General features: G+C 39.8%; 1 protein-coding gene across 1 annotated transcript in view; it reads left to right on the top strand.

Moving 5' to 3' along the window:
• Positions 1–18,294: 18,294 nt before the first annotated feature.
• The window catches only part of LOC113244953 (mitochondrial adenyl nucleotide antiporter SLC25A24), a 50,292-nt gene continuing 48,507 nt past the window's right edge, over positions 18,295–20,079 (top strand). Inside the window, exon 1 of the mRNA XM_026484673.4 lies at positions 18,295–18,688. Within this exon, the coding sequence (XP_026340458.1) occupies positions 18,506–18,688 (183 nt within the window). The 5' untranslated portion in view covers positions 18,295–18,505. The remainder of the gene's footprint in view (positions 18,689–20,079) is intronic.

A 20,079-nucleotide genomic window follows, 5' to 3' on the forward strand; every position in this document is an offset into this window, starting at 1 on the left:
CAAAAATCACTGCATTTAAAATCGATATTACAGCAAATGATCACAGTTTCTCTTTTTTAAGCAAAATGGAATGTTGGTTTCATAATTTCTTCACAGTTCCTTCTATCAGATTGTGGGTGGAATAATGATAGCACGATAACCTGTTTTTTTCTCTGGGTACTTTATTTGTAAATATAAACATTGTTGGTTCATTTTTATTCTTGATATTTTTTGGCTGTTATAAGGAAGTAAGTATTGAGAACAGATCAGCACTGGACATGTTTTTTTTTAATCTTCTGATTGAAAAACATTTGAGAGGAAGAATTTTAAAGATTAAATCCATTATTTCATACTTGTCGAAGCAATTCTTATTTCAGCTTATGAATTGATTGAGTTAGCCCTTGGAAATCCTAAATATTTCTCTGCACTTTTATGAAAAAATGAATCCTGTTCTCTGCTGGAATTAAATGAGAGTGTGGTAAGGTGATGGTAATGGGCTGTGTTGGCCACAACAGGCTTCAAATGAAGAACTGCCTCGCTAAATTGACTCAAGTCCAGGCTTTGAGTCTTGGCCTTGCTGATCCCAAAATCTGACTTTATTAATTTCCTCAAGATGATCAGTTTATTGGTGATAGATTAATTAAAATTACAAGGTTGAGATACATTTCACAATGCAAAGTTATTAATTTATAGTGGAGTTTAGTACTTCCCACTCACCAGAATACTTTCATCCCTTCTCCAGGGCACACTGTTTGCTGGTATCAGGGTACCTGGGAGACCAATTAAGTCATGAGAAGATTGAAATGGAATTAGGACAAAGAGAGGAATGTTTTACTCAGACCTATCCCAGTTAAGGCGGGAAGAGGTGGAACCTTGTGTACAAGGAAGAGTAGTTGAGGCGTGAAGTATAAGAAAGGAGGGGATTGTGGAACTTTAGCTAAACTAAGCCACAGATCACCAAGGGGAGGAAGGCAAATCTCATGTGAAGTGCAGGAGTAGGTGTGTAAGAAACTTGAGTACTGATAGTAGTTGTTTGGATAGACTTTCACAATGCATTCCAAATTGATGAGATCCCTTGAGTAGTAACACGGAAATGGTAGGGGGTGGGGGTGGGGATGTGGGTTCGTGGAGTATTAGGGAAATGACAAGTAGCCTGGTCATTTTGAAATATACAGTGTATAGGAAGATACAGTGGGATATGAGGCTACTGCTAGAGGTTGGTGCCAGGTCATGGAGAGCTGTGAGTTACATGTGATAATGACATGGTCTGGTGTAAGAAGATAACTGACAACAGAAGAAGGCCATTGACAGAGGAGATAGTAGAGCCAGCAAGACCAGTTAGGATGTTATTTCCATAGTTATAATTATAAAATGCTGGCTTCTGAGTAAGGGCTTCTCTTTAGAATAGGTGGATCCAATAATTAGAAGTCAAAATCCAATTTATTTTATTAAGTTTCTGCTATGTGTCAGGAATTCTTTCAAGACACTCTTAAAGGTTCTCTTGCTTAATTCTAACAGAAAGTTGAGATGATGATGATGATGATTTTATCTTTTGTTAATTATTAACATATAATGTATTATTTGTTTCAGGGGTACAGGTCTGTGATTCATCCATCTTATACAACACATAGCACTCACCACGACACATACCTCCCCATTGTCCATCACTCATGCACCCCATCCCCTCACCCCTCTCCCCTTCAGCAACCCTCAGTTTGTTTCCTGAGATTGAGAGTTCTTATGGTTTGTCTCCCTCTCTGGTTTCGTCTAGTTTCATTTTTTCCTCTCTTCCCCTATGATCCTCTGCCTTGTTTCTCAAATTCCAAATATCAGTGAGATCATGTGATAATTGTCTTTCTCTGATTGACTTATTTTGCTTAGCATAATACCTTCTAGTTCCATCCACGTCATTGCAAGAGATTAATATTTTCAAATTATTTTTTAAGATTTTATGTATTTATTAGAGAGAGAACAGGCAGGGGGAGAGGGAGAAGCAGACTCCCCCTGAACAGGGAGCCCTGATGTGGGGCTTGAAACCCAGAACCTTGGAATCATGACCTGAGCCAAAGGCAGATGCTTAACCGACCAAGCCACCCAGGTGCCCCATGAACGGTGATACAAATTAGTGAAATTCTGTCTCATGGTTCTGGAGGGTTAGCAGCATGTTACACAATATAACTAAGAGGTTTGGATAGGTTAAGGAGTGGGTTATAGAAAACGCTTAGTAAAATGAATTAAAGATAAAGAAGGACCATAAGAGAAGTGATGATCTGGAGACACTTTATCATTAATTGCCTTTGAAATTTGGAGAGTCAGTTAATCTTTGAGTCTCAGTTTCCGTATTTCTCAAGTGGGGACAATAATATCGCCTTTTTTAAACCTTATTGACCAGATTGTTTTTAGAACCAAAGGAGATAAGGGATACAAAACTATTTCATAATATATGAACAGCCATTATAAGCCTTATTAGTTTATTAATCCATTCAGTATGGAGAGAATACATGTGGACTTTTGTAGGATATGCTTAAACTTCAAAAATTGGCAACTGGTTGGTTATGATCTGGATCACTTAAGTAATGTATAAAGGTGATCTCTGCCTGGTGTGCTATTGTCCTGCAAGGAAGGAGCCAACTGTTTCCAGGGAAGAATTGTACTGGAGTTGGAACACTTTGAGGGTCCCGGCTTCGTAAGGACCACTCTGCAGGAAGCGTATTCAAGCCTGACCTTTTAGTCTTTCAGCTTCTGCAGGGTTCTTTCCACCTGTGGTCTAAGTCATGGGCTTAGGGGCCCTGTGTCTCTTCTGTTTCTTCTCATGTATCAAAAGAGCAGTCAGTTTGGACAGAGAGGCTAAAATATTCCAAAGACTGAGGGAAATAAATTGTTAGTCTGAGTTCACTTACCACAAGTAAATAAGTTTTGACTCTAAGTAGAGTAAACCTGTTTTTGTTTTGTTTTGTTTTGTTTTGTTTTGGTAATCTTTGCTTCTTTGTAAACTATAAGGTAATTGCAATTTATTGTAACCCCACTGGGTTTTTTACATATTTTGTCTCATTTAATTCTCTAAAAAATTCTATAAAATAGGTCACCACTGTTTTACAAATAAGGCAGACTCAGAGAGATAAGTAACTTATCCAAGGTAATACAGTTAGTAATTCAAATTGAGTTCTGTTGATACAAAATGAATGCTCTTTCCACAATAGTATAATGATCTTACATAAATCCTGGGGGAACATCTCAGCATCTTAGAACAGTACTACATGACACAGTACGAGGCTAGGGAGATTATCATTTGTTCCAAGACAAATTTTTGTATATAGAAATTCCAGTCTGGAAGTCTATATAGTTTGAAGAAAGTCTAGGAGTTTGAAGTTCAAATCTTGCCAATTTAGCAAGGTTTGGATAAACTCCTTGGATTTCTGATCAAAATCCCAAAAGAGTTATGCCTTTAGAGTAAGTCTAGGACTTAGGAATAAGGGCTAAAATAAACCTGCCCTAACAAAACCTAAGTCTAACCCCCATAGGATCAAGGTGATCTGCCAAAAATTTAAAAATCCTTATCAGAATCAAACTCAAAAATTTTTTTGTGGTTATAGAAAAATCCAGAATTGCATCAATGTATTATCAGTAATGACCAGTATACCAAAAAGCAAAACAAAACAAAAAAACTGCAGGTGAAGTAGGAAAGGATCACTCATAATTAAGAGAAAAACCTCTTTATAGAAACAGACTCACGGATAATCTAAATGTTGGAATTAGCAGAGAAGGACAGCAACTGTAAATAGGTTAAAGAATTAAGGAAAAACTGGACAGGATGGGTCACAGATGGGGAATTTTGGCAGAAAAATGAAAACTGTAAAAGAACTAAATGGAAATTATAGCCCTGAAAAATATCTGAAAAAAAAAAATGAACTGGATGCAGTGAACAGCAAATCAGAGATGACTGAAGAAAGAGCTAATGAACTTAAAGATAGATCAATAGCCACGATCAACTTTGAAGAACAGAAAAATTATTGGGGGACAAATGAGCTTCAGTGATCTGTGACATGATATTGAAAGATCTAACATGCATGTAATTAGAACCCAGAAGAAGAGGAGAGAGAAAATAGGATGTAAAAAACATTTGAAGGAATAATGGTCAAAAATATCCCCAACTTGGTGAAAAACAGAGGGAGAGTGAAGGTCAGTGAACACATAAAAGCAAAACCACCAAAAACCAAAGATAAAGAAATCTTCATTTATTTTTTTTTTTAAGATTTTATTTATTTATTCGACAGAGATAGAGACAGCCAGTGAGAGAGGGAACACAAGCAGGGGGAGTGGGAGAGGAAGAAGCAGGCTCACAGCAGAAGAGCCTGACGTGGGGCTTGATCCCATAACGCCAGGATCACGCCCTGAGCCGAAGGCAGACGCTTAACCGCTGTGCCACCCAGGCGCCCCAAAGATAAAGAAATCTTGAAAGCATTCAGGAAACTCTTTATCGATTTAATACCACATTCAAATTAAAACTCCAAACTTGTTTAAAATTTTCTTTTGTTGCTTTCTTGAGTTACGTCATTCCCCACTTCTCATTTTCATGTTATCTAGTCATAACTTCCTATTGTTTGCTATCTCTTTTCCATTTTTCTATGTCTGTTTTACATCTTCTTTCACAGTGCAATTGCTCCATTATATTTTTTCTTTTTAAAAAATATATGTAGGAATATTAGCTTATAATTTTCATCTGCCTGCAGTAGGAATTTGTGTGTGCGGGGAGTTTTTATTTATAGGAAAATTGGTACTCCCGTTTTTTCCTTATACTACCTTAGTCTAGATGCTGAGCATATTCATTTTTGTTAATCATAGTTGAATGAGATGGAAATTTCTGGATTAGAATTAGAAGTTCCAGTGGAGTTGGTTGGGAAGCCAGGATAATTTTCCAATCTCCATAGCTCAGGGAAACAATTTAAAATAGCTACCTTTGTATGGTCATATCTCCTGTAACCCTCAGAACCCAGTCTAATTTAGGGCCCCTGGACATCCACAGATTCTATCTAGGTTGCCATTACTAAGAAACAACAGTCACCTTCCAAGATGATGCACTAACTTTTAGAAGTTTGTGGGAACTTTGTGAAATCTGCCCCTTCAGGGTTCTATCTTCCAGCATTTTCTGGGCATTTTCTCCTCTTTGCCTTTCTCCACTGGTGTCCTGTCAAACTTCAGTTTTACTCACAATGGTTTCTTTTCCGCATTGGGTCCTCTCCTTATAGAAGGCAACATCTGTGGAAATCTCTGAGATCTCCCACTCCTGGGCTCTCTGCTCTTGTCTAAGACATGTGTCACAAACTCCTATGCAGGTTTCTTAGCACTCTTACCTTTGGTAGTGCTCATGCCCAATTTTGAGTTTTCAGATTTTCCCCAGTCTTCTATTTTCACTGAAATGTAATTTGAGGGAATCTTCTTTCCTTCTGCTGTTTGACTGGTTTCTAGAAAAAGTAGCATGACTCAAACTTCAGTTTCTACCTCATTCCAATGGAACCCAAGTAAGACAAAATATATCCAACTGAATATTTAGATACTTTCCTTTGTAATTGAGATTTTGAAAGAGCTAAATAAGCATATCTGTATACACACATACACACACACACACACACACATTTACAACAAAGTGACAACAACAGATGCAGAATAACACAGGAATGTTGCTTTGGCAGCTCAAATACCACCAAGCAGTGTTACCATCAGCGACATTATTTTCCAAAATGGTAAACATTTCTTGGTAGCATTCTGAGCAAAGGAAGTGTAATTTCCCCTTGATTTGCTTGAGAGTTCTTGAAATATTTCATGAAAATTAAAACAATGCAAAATAGATAATAAACAGGTTTTACTTGCATATATGGTATTATGACAATCAATAGTGTCCCCGCAAATCTGTAAGACTAAAGGCAAGAGGAACTGCACATGAGTACTATACTCTAGTTAGAAAAGTTGCTTCCCATAAGGGTACAGGTTAACAAATCTGAAACCACTATACATGTGTACTGGAATTTAACAAGAAACCCATCTCTCTGGAGTTTATTATCAATATTACTATCATCAATATTATTAATATAATTAATATCATCATTTTTACAATTATGAATTAGGCAGCAAATCAAATTACCTAGTGAAAATATTTCACACAAACTCCATGGCAAGTGAAACAGTGTCCTTATTCTAAGTGCCTGTTCCTAAAAACTGTGTGCATTCCACCTTACCTTCAATCTTTCTAAGTGAGCAAAGAAGTAAGACATCAGAGCTTAAAGTATGGGACTAGCTCAGTCGGTTCTCAGTGAGAATAATACCATGTCCTAGGGAGCAATTTGGAAATTCGTGGGGGCATTTTTAAAACAATTTTTAAATAAAAAATTTAACTTGAGAATAATTTTAGACTTGAAGTAAAGTTAACTTTCAATAAAGGACATAACAACTAGGCAGAAGACCAAAAAGGAAATAAAACACTTGAACAACACCATACACTAACTAGACCTAATATACATAGAATACTCTACCTAACAAGAGGGGACTATACCTTCTTCTTAAGTGCACAGGAAACATTCTCCAGAATAGACATACACTAGGTCATAAAACAATCTCAATAAATTTAAAAGAAATAAAATCATACATAGTATGGTTCTCTGATTTAAGTGCAGTGAAACTCCGTTGTTAATATCCTAGACTATCCTGAATAATTTTGAAGAACAACAAAGTTTGAGGATTCATACTTCTTGATTTTAAGACTGATCTAAAGCTACAATAACAAGACAGGGTGGTATTGGCATAAGGATAGATATTGAGATTTATGAATTAAATTGAAGAGCCCAGGAATAGACCCATGTATATGTGGTCAATTGAATTTTGAAAGTGCCAAGGTAATCCGAAGGGGGAAAAGATAGTCTTTACAACAAATGGCTGAGACAACTGGATATCCATATGGAACAATATGAACTTCAGTCTTCCTACCTGACACAGTACAGAAAAAGTTAGCCAAAATAGATCATACCTTTTTTTTTTTTTTTTTTAAGATTTATTTATTTATTTTAGAGAGAGAGAGAGAGAGCAAGCGAGCATGGGCCGGGGAGGGACAGAGGGATAGAATCTTCAAGCAGACTCACCGTTGAGCGTGATGCCCAACTGGGGGCTCGATCTCACCACCCATGTGATCATGACCTGAGCCGAAACCTGGCTTAACTGACTGAGCCACCCAGGGACCCCTGAGATAGATCATACCTTAATGTAAAAGTGGAAGCACTAGTATTCAAAGTATTGCATATTTAAGTAAGACATCATCTTCACCTCTCATATTGAGAAAGTTTATAATATTCTAATAAAAGTACTTGCATTTTTTAATTAAGTAAAGCACTCTCATATACTACCTATGGAAGTGGGGATTAATCCAAACTTATGGGAAGGCAATTTGAAATTTAATACTTATTTAAAAAGATGTATCTACTGGAATGTTTATATTTTCCATTGTTTATTATAGCAAAGAATTGTAATCAATATGTTTACCACAAAATGCTAGCTTAAATTTAACACAGTACAATATATTTTTAAAAGATTTTATTTTTATTTATTTGAGAGAAAGAGAGAGTGAGAGAGACCCTGAGCAGGGGGGAGAGGGAAAAGCAGACCCCCTGCTGAGAGGACCCCCCCCCCCCCCCCCCCCCCCGCTGCCGACTTGTGGCTTGATCCCAGGACCCTGGGATCATGACCTGAGCCAAAGGCAGATGCTTAACTGACTGCGCCACCCAGGTGCTCCTTAACACAGTACAATACTAAGCAGTTTTTTGAAATGTTGATGTTGATATAAGAGAATATTAACAACATGGGAAAATGTTTATACTAAATCAATTAGGAAAAGCAGTACTCAAAATATTATGTATAATTTGATATTATTTTATTCAAGAAGAAATATGCAATGAGGCAGACATATAAAGAAGAGTTGGTGAGGTGGGAGAGAGAGAGGTTATTATATCTAAATTAAATTTCTGGACAATGAGCTCATGAGTATTTTGTTCTCTGTGATTTTCTATGTTTTTCATACAATAAATATGTATCAGTTTTGGAATCAGAAATGAAATTACAAAGATCATTTTAAAATAGTGGAAGAAATTATAAAGGAGAGAATTTTTTTTAAAGATTTTATTTTTTTAAAGTAATCTCTGCATCTAGTGTGAGGCTCAGACCTACAACCTTGAGATCAAGAGTTGCACACTCCACCAACTGAGCCAGGCAGGTGCCCCTAAAGGAGATAATTTTAAGGTGGCTGAAAAAATTCTAATGTAACACATTTGGCTGATGAAGCTCCCTTGTTTTTAAGATTAAATGCCTTAAACATCATTTAAATGTAATAAAAACGTAAGAAAAAAATAAGCATATTTTATTGATTGATTCATTTATTTATTATTTTAATTTTTTTTAGAGGGGGTAGGGCAGAGGGAGAGGGAGAGAGAATCTTAGGCAGGCTTCACACCCAGTAGAGAGCCTGATGCAGGGCTTGATCTCATGACCCTGAGATCATGACCTGAGCGGAAATCCAGAGTTGGACACTTAACCAACTGAGCCACCCAGGTGCCCCTAATCCATTTTTTCAAAACTTAGTAATTTTATAATAGTTGATTCTTAGTCATCACGTCTCTCTTATAAACAACCTCTGTTCTCCGAGGAAGAGGATGGTAATAAGTCAAGGCAAGCTGAAGGGTTCATAATGTATATTTACTCACTCTGTCAGGCTACAAAAGGCTACCAGGAAGCCTGTGCAGGATGTTGTGTGGGCAGCAGGAAGTTCTTCTGAGATTTAACAAATAAATTTGGCTAAAGAAAATTCAAACAGGTGTACATCGTGGCCAGCCTGACTCCATTCATTCATGTGCACTCTGGATTACTGCAGCCAAGTCATACCTAGATTGGTAATGATTTGTATCATCCAAATACATGTTTTTATTTTACTTATTTTATTTTTTAATTTTTTTAAAGATTTTATTTATTTATGTGACAGAGAGACAGCCAGCGAGAGAGGGAACACAGCAGGGGAGTGGGAGAGGAAGAAGCAGGCTCCCAGCGGAGGAGCCCGATGTGGGACTCCATCCCGAAACGCCGGGATCAAGCCCTGAGCCGAAGGCAGACGCTTAACGACTGCGCTACCCAGGCGCCCCCATATACGTGTTTTTAATTCAATGATAAAATGAAAAAGAATAGTCTCCATTTTCTACTTTTAGTTTTTATTGGTTGTAGTGTTAGATTTTTAGACCAGTAAACTTATTTTTTAAGCAAGCATTTCTGGTTTGAATTTTTTTAGGGAAGATATAATGGCTTTTAGTGCTGTAGTGTATCCCAAACAATTTATGGTGATGATGTATGATCCCAAACAAAATATGACTGCCTCCAATATAATTCTTCTGTCTACAGAAGTAGAGACAATAAGGCATTGCTCCTCTCCTCCAACAATATTTTGGAATTATTGAAGAGCTTTATAGTGTATTATCTCATGATTCTTCCACTACCCCTCGGAAAAAGGCAGAGCAGGTATTATTAATCCAGTCTTGTCGGCAAAGAAACTGGAGCTCAGAGATTTTAGGTAAGTTTGCTGGAAGTCAAAAATGTCTAAGAACATGGGAATTAAGGTGGTGTTTAGAAAGGACATGGTTCTTGGGGCCAGATATATATGAATATGAATCCTGACCGTCATTTGGGAAAGTTACTCAATCTTGCTGACAGTTTTCACATAAGTAAAAAAGGGGTATTAATCCCTGTTTTGGAGGATTGTTATGAGACTTAAATGAGAATAATATATGTAGATGATCAGAATTTAGGACGTTTCTCTAACAGCTGTCTCCATTCATTTCTCTTAAATACCTCTATATTCACTGACACCCTTGCAGCTGACTGTTTTAAGTATGAAGCATAACTTATGGGATGGAATTACTAAGCCATTTTTAAACTGTGTTTCCCAGAGTCACTTTAACTTTATTTAGTGTGGGGCTGGTTTTTCCCATGCTCTAGATAAAATTTAGGGCAAGTTCCACAACTTTTCTGATTGCTTTCAGTTAACAAAATGTTCTTCAATAAGGTGATTAATATGTTTGGTGCAGTGTGGTCGTCACAACTTCAGTCTTGATTTTAAGGTAAATAACTTCTCCCTCTACCTTTGCTCAGGCGTGCTGTGATGAGAGGGCTGTGATAACCAGGCTGGGCCTGTTTGGTTTCTTCTCTCTGTTCCCCTTCTAGGATTCTTCTTTCTCTAGCTCCTGAGCCCCATCAGAGTCGCCACAGAATAGAAAGGAGAGGAAAGGGCCAGGAGGCGGGTTCTTCCATGACTAACATACTGATAGGAGCTGCACTGAGTTCTCTGCCCCAACGTCTTTCTCTACAGGGGAGACTCCCCACCCCACCCAGTCACTAGGAAACTCTCTTCTGTAGTTTCTTGTTGGGTGTCGTGCACTCTCCCTGGCTGGTCACTTCTGTTTCCTTCTTCCATCTCTACACAACTGATGGTGCCTCCACCTTTCTTTCCTGCTGAAGTGCATCTCTGAATTCAGACAGCCCTTCGGCCCTTTTACACAGGACCCGAGACAACATGGACGTTTGCTGTGGCGGTGCCTTGCACAGCCCACATCTGGTACAGGAGAAACAGTCACACATTCTTCGTTTCAACAGACTGTGTACTGGCCTCAGGCAGCAGCTTCTCTTTCACTTTATTGGTGAGAACATTTAGCAAACATTGTGTAACCACAATCAGGTACCCAGTCCACTGTGTCCAGCACAGTCCACCAGGCCTCAAAACGCATGAGACTTATGTCAAATTTCCAGGTAATCTCACTGAAGCTCCTTGCTCTAAGCTGGAGGTGAGGGGTGCAGACCCCTTCCCCTAGGTGGAAGGTGGGAGTGGGTAGAGAGGGGGGCTCAGTGCCACAGCAGCTCTCTCTAGATATCCTCTTCTAGGGGGCTTCAAGGTCACAAAACAGACTTTCCACCACCACTTCCTTGGAAAATTCTGCATTATGCTCTTGCATATCATTTTGAAATAGGTTATCTGCTGTCTTGGTATCTTAATCTAAACTTCTATTTAACTGCCTGTTATTTCTGCATTATTTTATATAAAATTTGTGTTCCTTACACTGCTTATGAATTTAGTTTTTGTTAATTGCATCTCATCTTGCCGTTGACTTTAATAATAATTTCCGAGATGCTTTATTATTTTTATCTGACTTTTCAAGTGGAACTAACTTTTGGACATTTGGCAAATAATCTGATATACTGAAACCCAAGTTAAGTTTAATAAAGAAAATCTATCTGTACATCTATATCCTCTTCCAGAAAATGCCTTTCTCCCCTTTCCTTTTATCTGGACTCACTGGGAACTGCAGCGCATTCACAGAATCCTGGGCCCATGGATTGTTCCAGTCATGAACACCTAACCTCACGAGGAGTCCTTCATGAAGACTTGGAGAACTTAGTACCAGAAACAGTGTTGAGAAAGGCTCTCTCTGGTGCCTGAGGTAGTATGACATAAAACTGAGAGCGTTCTACCACACCTAGAAAACTGCACTGCGGGAGAAGATGGAAGCAGGAGCACAGATGGGAGCAGAGATGTGAGAGACAACCTTGAGGCTATTCTAGTTCATGGCTCTTGTTTCACCCGAGTTCCAGATGCAGTTCTTCTCTTTTTGCATAAGTTAAATCAAATTGGATTTCTGGCCTTTTGGCTCTTCAAACGCTATCTCCTGATAGCCCACTAGGATTTCTTTAAAAATTTTTTTAAAACAAAATAAAAAAAATTAAATTTTAATATGACTACAAATTTACTGCACGCACACACATGAATATAGGGCCTTATACAGAGTCAACATCTAGAAGGCGTTTGAAGCTGTGTAGACATTTAAAGGGAGGGTTAACTAAAATCGACAACAGTAGCAAGAATCAGTATCATAACAACTTTAAAAAATGGCACACTTTGACAACAGAAGGTTTCAAGGGTTACAAAAAGAACCCTTTTGGGGTGTCTGGGTGGCTCAGTCGGTTTCAAGGGTTACAAAAAGACACCTTTTGGGGTGTCTGGGTGGCTCAGTCGGTTAAGCACCTGCCTTTGGCTCAGGTCATGATCTCAGGGTCGTAGGATCGAGCCCTGCATCTGGCTCCCTGCTCAGCGGGGAGCCTGCTTCTCCCTCTCCCTCTGCCTGCAGCTCTGCCTGCTTGTGTTCTCTCTCTCTCTCTCTCTCTGAAACAAATAAATAAAATCTTAAAAAAAAAAATAGCTAACCATCTCATGGCCTTTTTGGAGCACAAAGTTACATTATTTACTTCAGGGCTGAAATAGATGACTGAGTCACTGAGCAATCATTCACAGGGATTATAAAGTTCCTGATTCCAGAAGAAACTTTGATTCTGTTATTGATGGAAATGTGCTGATGCGATGCATTGTTTTTGCAATATATAAAATAACTTTCAAAGATAAATATATTACACTTCTTCTGTTGATTTACTTTAGTTTTGTTAGATTGCACCATGAATGAATATGAACAGAATATTTTTTTAAGTGGAAAAAAGTATGCTGTTATACCCCGGTTTTAAATAATATTTTAGTCTGTATCTTTTGTTAGTGTAGTTTAGGGATCTGTAACTATATTGATGACTTAAAAATAAAGACCCACTTAGCATCTTTCTTTTGATCCCCTCCTGTCTGCACTCTTCTCCCAGCTTCTATTTGGCACCGACCGCCCTTCATCTTTAGGTTATAGCTCCCTCTACTGAGTTGTTAGCAACATTATGTTGTGGTCGTTTCCCTCAGTCGTGGCTGCTTTTCCTTCAGAAGGAGAATAACACTTTGAAAATGTGCTGAAGAGATGAACTTTCTGCAAATTGAATTGCTCTTGAACTCTTTGACACTTATTACAAAGATACAGGTACAGCGACATTACTACAAAGAAACAAGTGATGGCAAGTTTGAAGACATCACAAAGACATAAGTGGACAAACTTTAACGTAAAAGATATTCAAAATTTGAATATATGTAGCAAAAAGGCATGAAAGAAAAAAAACAGCAAAAACTTCTGTTTTAAAAATGAGTGATTAACACAATAGCCAAACTGTAGAAAGTGCCGAGATGTCCATCAACAGACAAATGGATAAAGAAGATGTGGTTCATATATACAATGGAATATTACTCAGCCATCAGAAAGGATGATTACCCACCATTTACATCAACATGGGTGGAACTGGAGGGGATTATGCTAAGTGAAATAAGTCAATTGGAGAAAGACAATTATGTGGTTTCACTCATATGTGGAATATAAGAAACTGCGCAGAGGATCATAGGGGAGGGAGGGAAAACTGAGTGGAAAGAAATCAGAGAGGGATACAAACCGTGAGAGACTCTTAACTATAGGAAACAAACTAAGGGTTGCTGGAGGGGAGGGGAGTGGGAGGATGGGGTAACTGGGTGTTGGGCATTAAGGAGGGCATGTGATGCGATGAGCACTGGGTGTTATACACAACTGATGAATTACTGAACTCTATGTCTGAAACTAATGTTGGCTAATTGAATCTAAATTTAAAAAAATGAGTGACGAACATCTTAAAATGGGAAAATGTGCATTGTAAATTTCTCTCTGCCAACATAATTAAAAAATGAATGTCTTCTTGTTTTATACTTTCTTGTTTTTTTCTTGTTTTATAGATTCTTAATTTTATTGTTATTTTTACTTGTTTTATAGATTCTTAATTTTATTGTTATTTATACAACCCGACCTTTTTCTAGCTATAGAACCCTGGAGGTATGATTCAGTTATTTTCTTGTTTTATAGATCCTTAATTTTATTGTTATTTATACAACCCAAACTTCTTCTAGCTACAGATCCCTGGAGGTATGATTCAGTTATTTTCTTGTTTTATAGATCCTTAATTTTATTGTTATTTATACAACCCAAACTTCTTCTAGCTACAGAACCCTGGAGGTATGATTAAGTTATTTTCTGTCTCTTTTGACTAAATTGTATGCTCCATGAGAACAAAAACCCCTTTATATTTCTATATCCAAAAATATTTAAAACCATGCATTCACACTGATACCACTAATTCAAGTGCAACACTCTAGAGTTCTTTCTAGCTTTCCCCTTTGCATATTTGTAACTCATTTCTCTGACAGCAAGAAGCCTGGCTCTCTTTATCCTCACTATATTTATTTATATGCTCAAGCCCCTTGGATGTAACCAGCCTCCCAACCCATTAGACTGCTGCCCTGCTCAGCCATTTTTTTTCTCTGAGCTTTGACCCATGGTGGGCAGCTTTCCTCAAGCCTGCCTAATGGCTTTTGACTGGAGATGAAGGAAGGAAGGGAGAATGGAAGGGAGAGAGGGGAGAGAGATGGATGTGAACTTTACAAGCAAAAATATAAGTATAGACTGTTGATTCAATTTTCATGATTATTGGGGCGCCTGGGTGGCTCAGTCGTTAAGCGTCTGCCTTCGGCTCAGGGCGTGATCCCGGCATTCTGGGATCGAGCCCCACATCAGGCTCCTCCCCTGGGAGCCTGCTTCTTCCTCTCCCACTCCCCCTGCCTGTGTTCCCTCTGTCGCTGGCTGTCTCTATCTCTGTCAAATAAATAAATAAATAAATCTTTAAAAAAAATTTTTTTTCATGATTATTGATTCTTCAATAAATGTGCAAACTTTTTTCATTTTAAATCTATCAGCCTTCAGAAAAAATTTATGTAAATTTTCACAAACAAGACTTTTTTTTTAAAGATTTTATTTAGTTGAGCTCAAGAGAGAGAGCCTGAGCAGTGGGGGAGGGGCAGAGGAAGAGGGAGAAGCAGACTCCCTGCTGGGCAGAGGCTCAATACCAGGTCTCTGGGATCAAGACCTGAGCTGCAGGCAGACACTGAACCGAACCGACTAAGCCACCCAGGTGCCCCAACTGAAGACATTTTAACACAATCTTTGACATAATTATTTCCAAAGTGGTAAGGCATGTGGTTTTGAAGCCCTTTGGAACATGACACAACTGTTTTGGGATGGGAAGTATTTACATGATTTAGTAATCATGACAAACTTTCAATAATTAAGTGACATAATTATGACTGAGTTGTCTGCATTTACTTTTTGGGAGGTTAAGGGTAGTGGATAGGCTGAGCAAGAGACAGAATTCACCTTGTTATCTGGGATTCTGTCTCCTAAATGACTCAGAAAATCTGGGGAGAATATTCACTTAATGTGATAGAGTCAAAACTTAAAATGATTATTGTCTTCCTAAAGACTACTAGGCTATTCAAGTTTAAAATTCATTGTATGATTAAACTATCTTTCTAGTGATGGTGATGGCTTTATATTGAGTCAATCAAATTCTCTTACATAGCCCCCTTTGTAACTGCTTTAAATTTGAGACAGCAGTGACCAGGATTTTGTCCTTGTGGAAAGGCTGAGACTTTGGTCTTCTTAGCACCACACAATAACTACATGGTCCAGTAGATTAAAAAAAGGTAAACTTGTTTACTAGCTAAAACTATGAACATCTAGAATGACCATTCAAGTGGATTCTTTCTAAGGACAAGGTATTCAGAATAGGTGCTGAAAGAGGTCTTGGACGACCAAAATAGATGAAAGTGATAAAGTTCGAAGGTTGTCCCAATGGAAGATGGTAGTACTTAAAAGAGCTAGATGTTGGGAAAAGTAGATGGAAGCTGAACTGGGCTGAACCCTCAACTTCTGTCCTGACCACAGAAATGAACTGGGTTAAGGAAATCTGAGTGAGTTCAGGGATTCTCCTCTTGACCTCTGCAGGAACCAGTGGTCTTTGGGAATTATTAACATAGAAATGAGTAGGGATGCCCTCTCTCATGCAGATGTTTATGTCTATATAAAGTTTATTCTCTCATGAAGGTAAGTTTCTATTGTTGATTTTACTTTTATTCTGTATGGTAACAGTGTTTTCTTAATCCGTTGTGGACAGATACTATTGTAAAAATACAGTAAAAATGATTTACTGGAAAAGTGAAATTAAGAAGACAATCCATGAGCTATTACTAGATTCAACAAACAAAAGTGCTCCATCAAAACTGCTATAAAGTTTCTAAATGCTTCTAAGTCTTTGATTTTAGCTTGTTGTGAACAGGTAACAACTTGCAGCCTGGCACTAGTGGGCAAACTACAGTTTGAGGGTATTACTTTTTACTAGCAGAGCTTTCAAACTTTAATGTATGAAAGCATCACCTGGGGCTCTCGCAAAGGGCAACCCTGGGATGGTCCTGAGACCATTTCCTCAAAAGCTGCCAAGTGATATTGTTGCTGCTGGTCTGTAGCCATAGTTTTATGTAACACCTCATAAACTGTTTTGATTTTCACAGTGATATTTTGAACTATGAATTCTTATTCTATTTTACTCATGCTTAAGTCAGGTACTAATTAAGGTCAGACTTATTGAGGTATAATTTCCACAGAGTAAAATTAAACCTTTTTTTAGTGTATGGTAGTATGCATTTTAACGAACTCATAGTTGTCTGACCACCACCATAATCAAAACCTAAACAGTGCCCATCACCCGCCAAAACTCCCTTATGCTCTTACATAGTCAACACCTCCCACCCCGCAGCCTCTGGCAACCCCGGTCTGTTTTCTGTCCCTGTAGTTTCGCCTTTTCCAGAATGTCATGTAGTGTATTGTATAGTAGTTTATTCCTTTTTATCACTGAGTAGTGTTCCACTGTATGAATGCAACACAGATTGCTTATCCATTCGCCCATTAAGGACGTTTTGCTTGTTCTTGGGTTTTGGTGATCATGAACAGAACTGCTATAATCTTTCTTGTACAAGTTTTTGTGTGAACATGAGTTTTCTCAGTCAAAATTTTGACAGGCAATTCCTCTGATTACTACCAAAGAACCCCCCCCCCCCCAACAAAACCCATTCAAGTCTGGGATGATTATTTCAAGCAGCCTCTCCGAGTACAGAGTATCCACAGTGGAGGTTAAAAGAGGGTTTTAAGGACAGATATAAAATTTGATGACGTTGGAAGGCTTTTCCAAGGAAGAGGATTAATCTTAAGAGTGGAAATTGGAAGTAATATAAAGAAATAAATTGGTCTCACACTGTTTTAACTAAACAGTCCTCAATTTACAAACTCTAGATTCACATATGCCTTAAATATATAAATATAAACGGTATGAAGGGAAGTAAACTCAGGGTTTGAGTTTCTGGGTTTTGTTGGAAGAACTAGTGTTTGTTTAGTGATTCAGAGGATGTAAGGAGAGCCTTTCAAGTACCCAGTTGTATCTCCTGTAGACAAAGGAATGCAACGACAGTTTCTATTAAGCAGCTGTGAATGAACAGAGAATTGTTACAGTTAATGATATCTCATTTGATTGGCACTTGTATTAAGACCTTTCGCATACAATATACGACCCTGTTATGAGGCAGATATTCATACTCTCAGTTCACTGGTAAGAGGTTACTCAGGGAGGCTATGCCGCATTTCCAAGTTTACAGAGCGGAAGGATTAGGACCCTGGCATTTTCGACTTCCAATGACCCTGATCTTATTCCATGTTATGAAGTAAGCCCTAAGCTTGTAACTGCATCCGTCCTGGGAGACAGGGGCCTGAGGTTTTGCTGCCAAGTGCCGTTGGCAGACGCTCCCTGTGATTTATCGGGGGCAGATCATACTAAGCTGTAAAGCAGAGTAGTCCTTCTTTACCACCTCCTACCTGGATGAACCTTGATCTTTTCTGCCAAAGAGCCTTGAGTTTCTCTTTCTTTGACCCCCAGTTTTATTGAGGTATAATTGACAGGTAATATTGCATTAGTTTTAGGTGTTCCTTTGTTTTTTAAATTGCTCTCAGATTTAAGGCCTCTGCTTCTTAAAGCAGAATTCCCAACCCAGGTGTGCAAGCACTCAACTTGCTCATTTTTGTCGATAGAAAACAGGCCCAGAGATGTAGTATTCGTGGAGCCTCACGAAAAGGTCCGAGATCTGTGCCGCCCGACACGTCCCAATTTCCGCGCGGAAGGGACTGACTACCTGTTGGCAGGCTGCAAAGACTCCCAAGCTGTTCGGGAAGGGGGCTTGAAGTTGAGTGACCCGAGCTTCGAACTGCCCTTTCCCCCCTCCCCAACACTCATTCAGCACATGCCATACCCCAAGGCCTCTGGGGGGCTTGCTCCTCGACCCTGCACCTCTGACAGCTCGACCGGGGACGAGCAGAGCTCATTCCCCGGGTCCCACCGCTCCTCCCGGGACCCACCCGCAGCCCTTTCACTTCCTGCAGGTTCCAGGCCGCGCCAGGCCCGCCCCTCCACGCCTCTCGCGGAGGCCGGCGCCGGGCGAGCTCCTCCCCGAGTAGCAGCTCGAGCGGCCACTCCCTGCGCGCCACCCGGGCTGGGCCGGGGTCTTTGCTCCTGCGCCCTGCACGCCGCGGGCGCCTCGAAGCCAGGCGGCGGCCGTCGCGCGGGTCCTCGTCGCGACCGGCAGTGCCCGTCCCCGTGACTCCCCTGGGCTGGGCCGCCCCGGGCCTCCGGGACCATGCTACGCTGGCTGCGGGGCTTCGTGCTGCCCGCGGCGGCCTGCCAGGACGCGGAGCCGCCGACGCGCTACGAGACCCTCTTCCAGAGGCTGGACCACAACAAGGACGGCGTGGTGGACATCCGCGAGCTGCAGGAGGGGCTCAAGAGCCTGGGGATCCCCCTGGGCCAGGACGCCGAGGAGGTGGGTCCCGAGGGGCGCGGCCGGAGGGGTCGGAAGGGCTGCGGAGATTCTGGGCGCGGGCGGCAGGAAGGCGGAACTGTGGCTTCCAGCCCGCGAATGGGTTCCGAAGCTCGGGAATGGGGCGCCGGGCCAGTTTCCGCGGGGCCGATGCGCGTCAACACCTGAAAGCCTACCGGTATTTTTCCGAATGACATTAGTGCCGCGAACGCTGTGGCCCACTGTAACAATTTAAAACGCTGTTCCATAGTACTTCTGGTCTGAATGCATCCCGGGTTCTTCACCTGCCTTTTTGCAAAATTTGATCAAGAATTTTTTTTTAGCTCTCAGCTTTGCAAGCATTTAATCGAGGTTTTGTTTGGCTCCCCCCCCCCCCCACGTTCTGTAAAAAGGCTCACATTTTGCATCTCTTAGAAGCTGCTTTGTTACACCAGCTAGTTTTGTCTAGTGTTTCAGAACTTTTGAAAACCAATCATGTTTCCTCCAACTTCCTGTTGAGGAGAGGCAACATTCCATTGTTTAAGACCTCCTTAATGTCCTAAGTGCATAAATTGATCTAAAGGGTTGGCCGGTCGCTGAGCAGTTTCAACTTCTCTGAGTCATTTTAATTGTGTCTCTGAAGTTCAGCCCCTTCAGCAGGGTGGAGATACTTGGAACCTCGCCAACCACTCTGAAACATAAGAGGACACCGTGGCATTCCCCATCCCAAGAGGGAAGGTGATTAGACTCTAAGACCCAACAACTGTTTCACAGTTATATTTTAAGCTACTCGTTCAATGTCTTTAGTAGGTCCCTTTATTTTATTTACTATTTCTTATTGAGTCAGATCGAGTAAGTTACAATTTTTAGAAAACTGTCTATTTTCTCCAAGGTTCATAATATTCACTTACGATTTTTTAGAAGTTCTGACTATATGTGTAGTTATCTGCTCTATTTCATTTCTGATATCCAGCTCCACCACCCACACTTCAATCTTGCCAAAGATTTGTCTATTTTACTTATACTTTGAAAGAACCAACTTTTGGTGCTTTTTGCTGATGGTCTCTTTTTAAAATTTTCTCATTAATTTCTGTGTATTTCCTTCTACTTTCTTTGGGCTTACTCATTTGCTCTTTTTCTAAGTTTTTTAGTTGAATGCTTGATTACTTAATTTTGAGCTACAATATCCCTTTAATCACTTCTTTTTTTTTTTTCCTTTAAATTCAACTAGCCAACATATAGTACATCATTAGTTTTTGGTGTAGGGTTCAATGATTCAGTAGTTGCGTATAATGTCCAGTGCTTTTCACATCACGTGCCCCCTCTTTAATTCCCATCACTCAGTTACCCCATTCCCCCACCTACCTCCCCCCTTTAATCACTTCTTTAGCTGCATCCCGCAAGTTTGTATTTTT

The sequence above is a fragment of the Ursus arctos genome, unplaced genomic scaffold (assembly GCF_023065955.2).
Source record: "Ursus arctos isolate Adak ecotype North America unplaced genomic scaffold, UrsArc2.0 scaffold_12, whole genome shotgun sequence".
In the NCBI taxonomy this organism is placed as follows: domain Eukaryota; kingdom Metazoa; phylum Chordata; class Mammalia; order Carnivora; family Ursidae; genus Ursus; species Ursus arctos.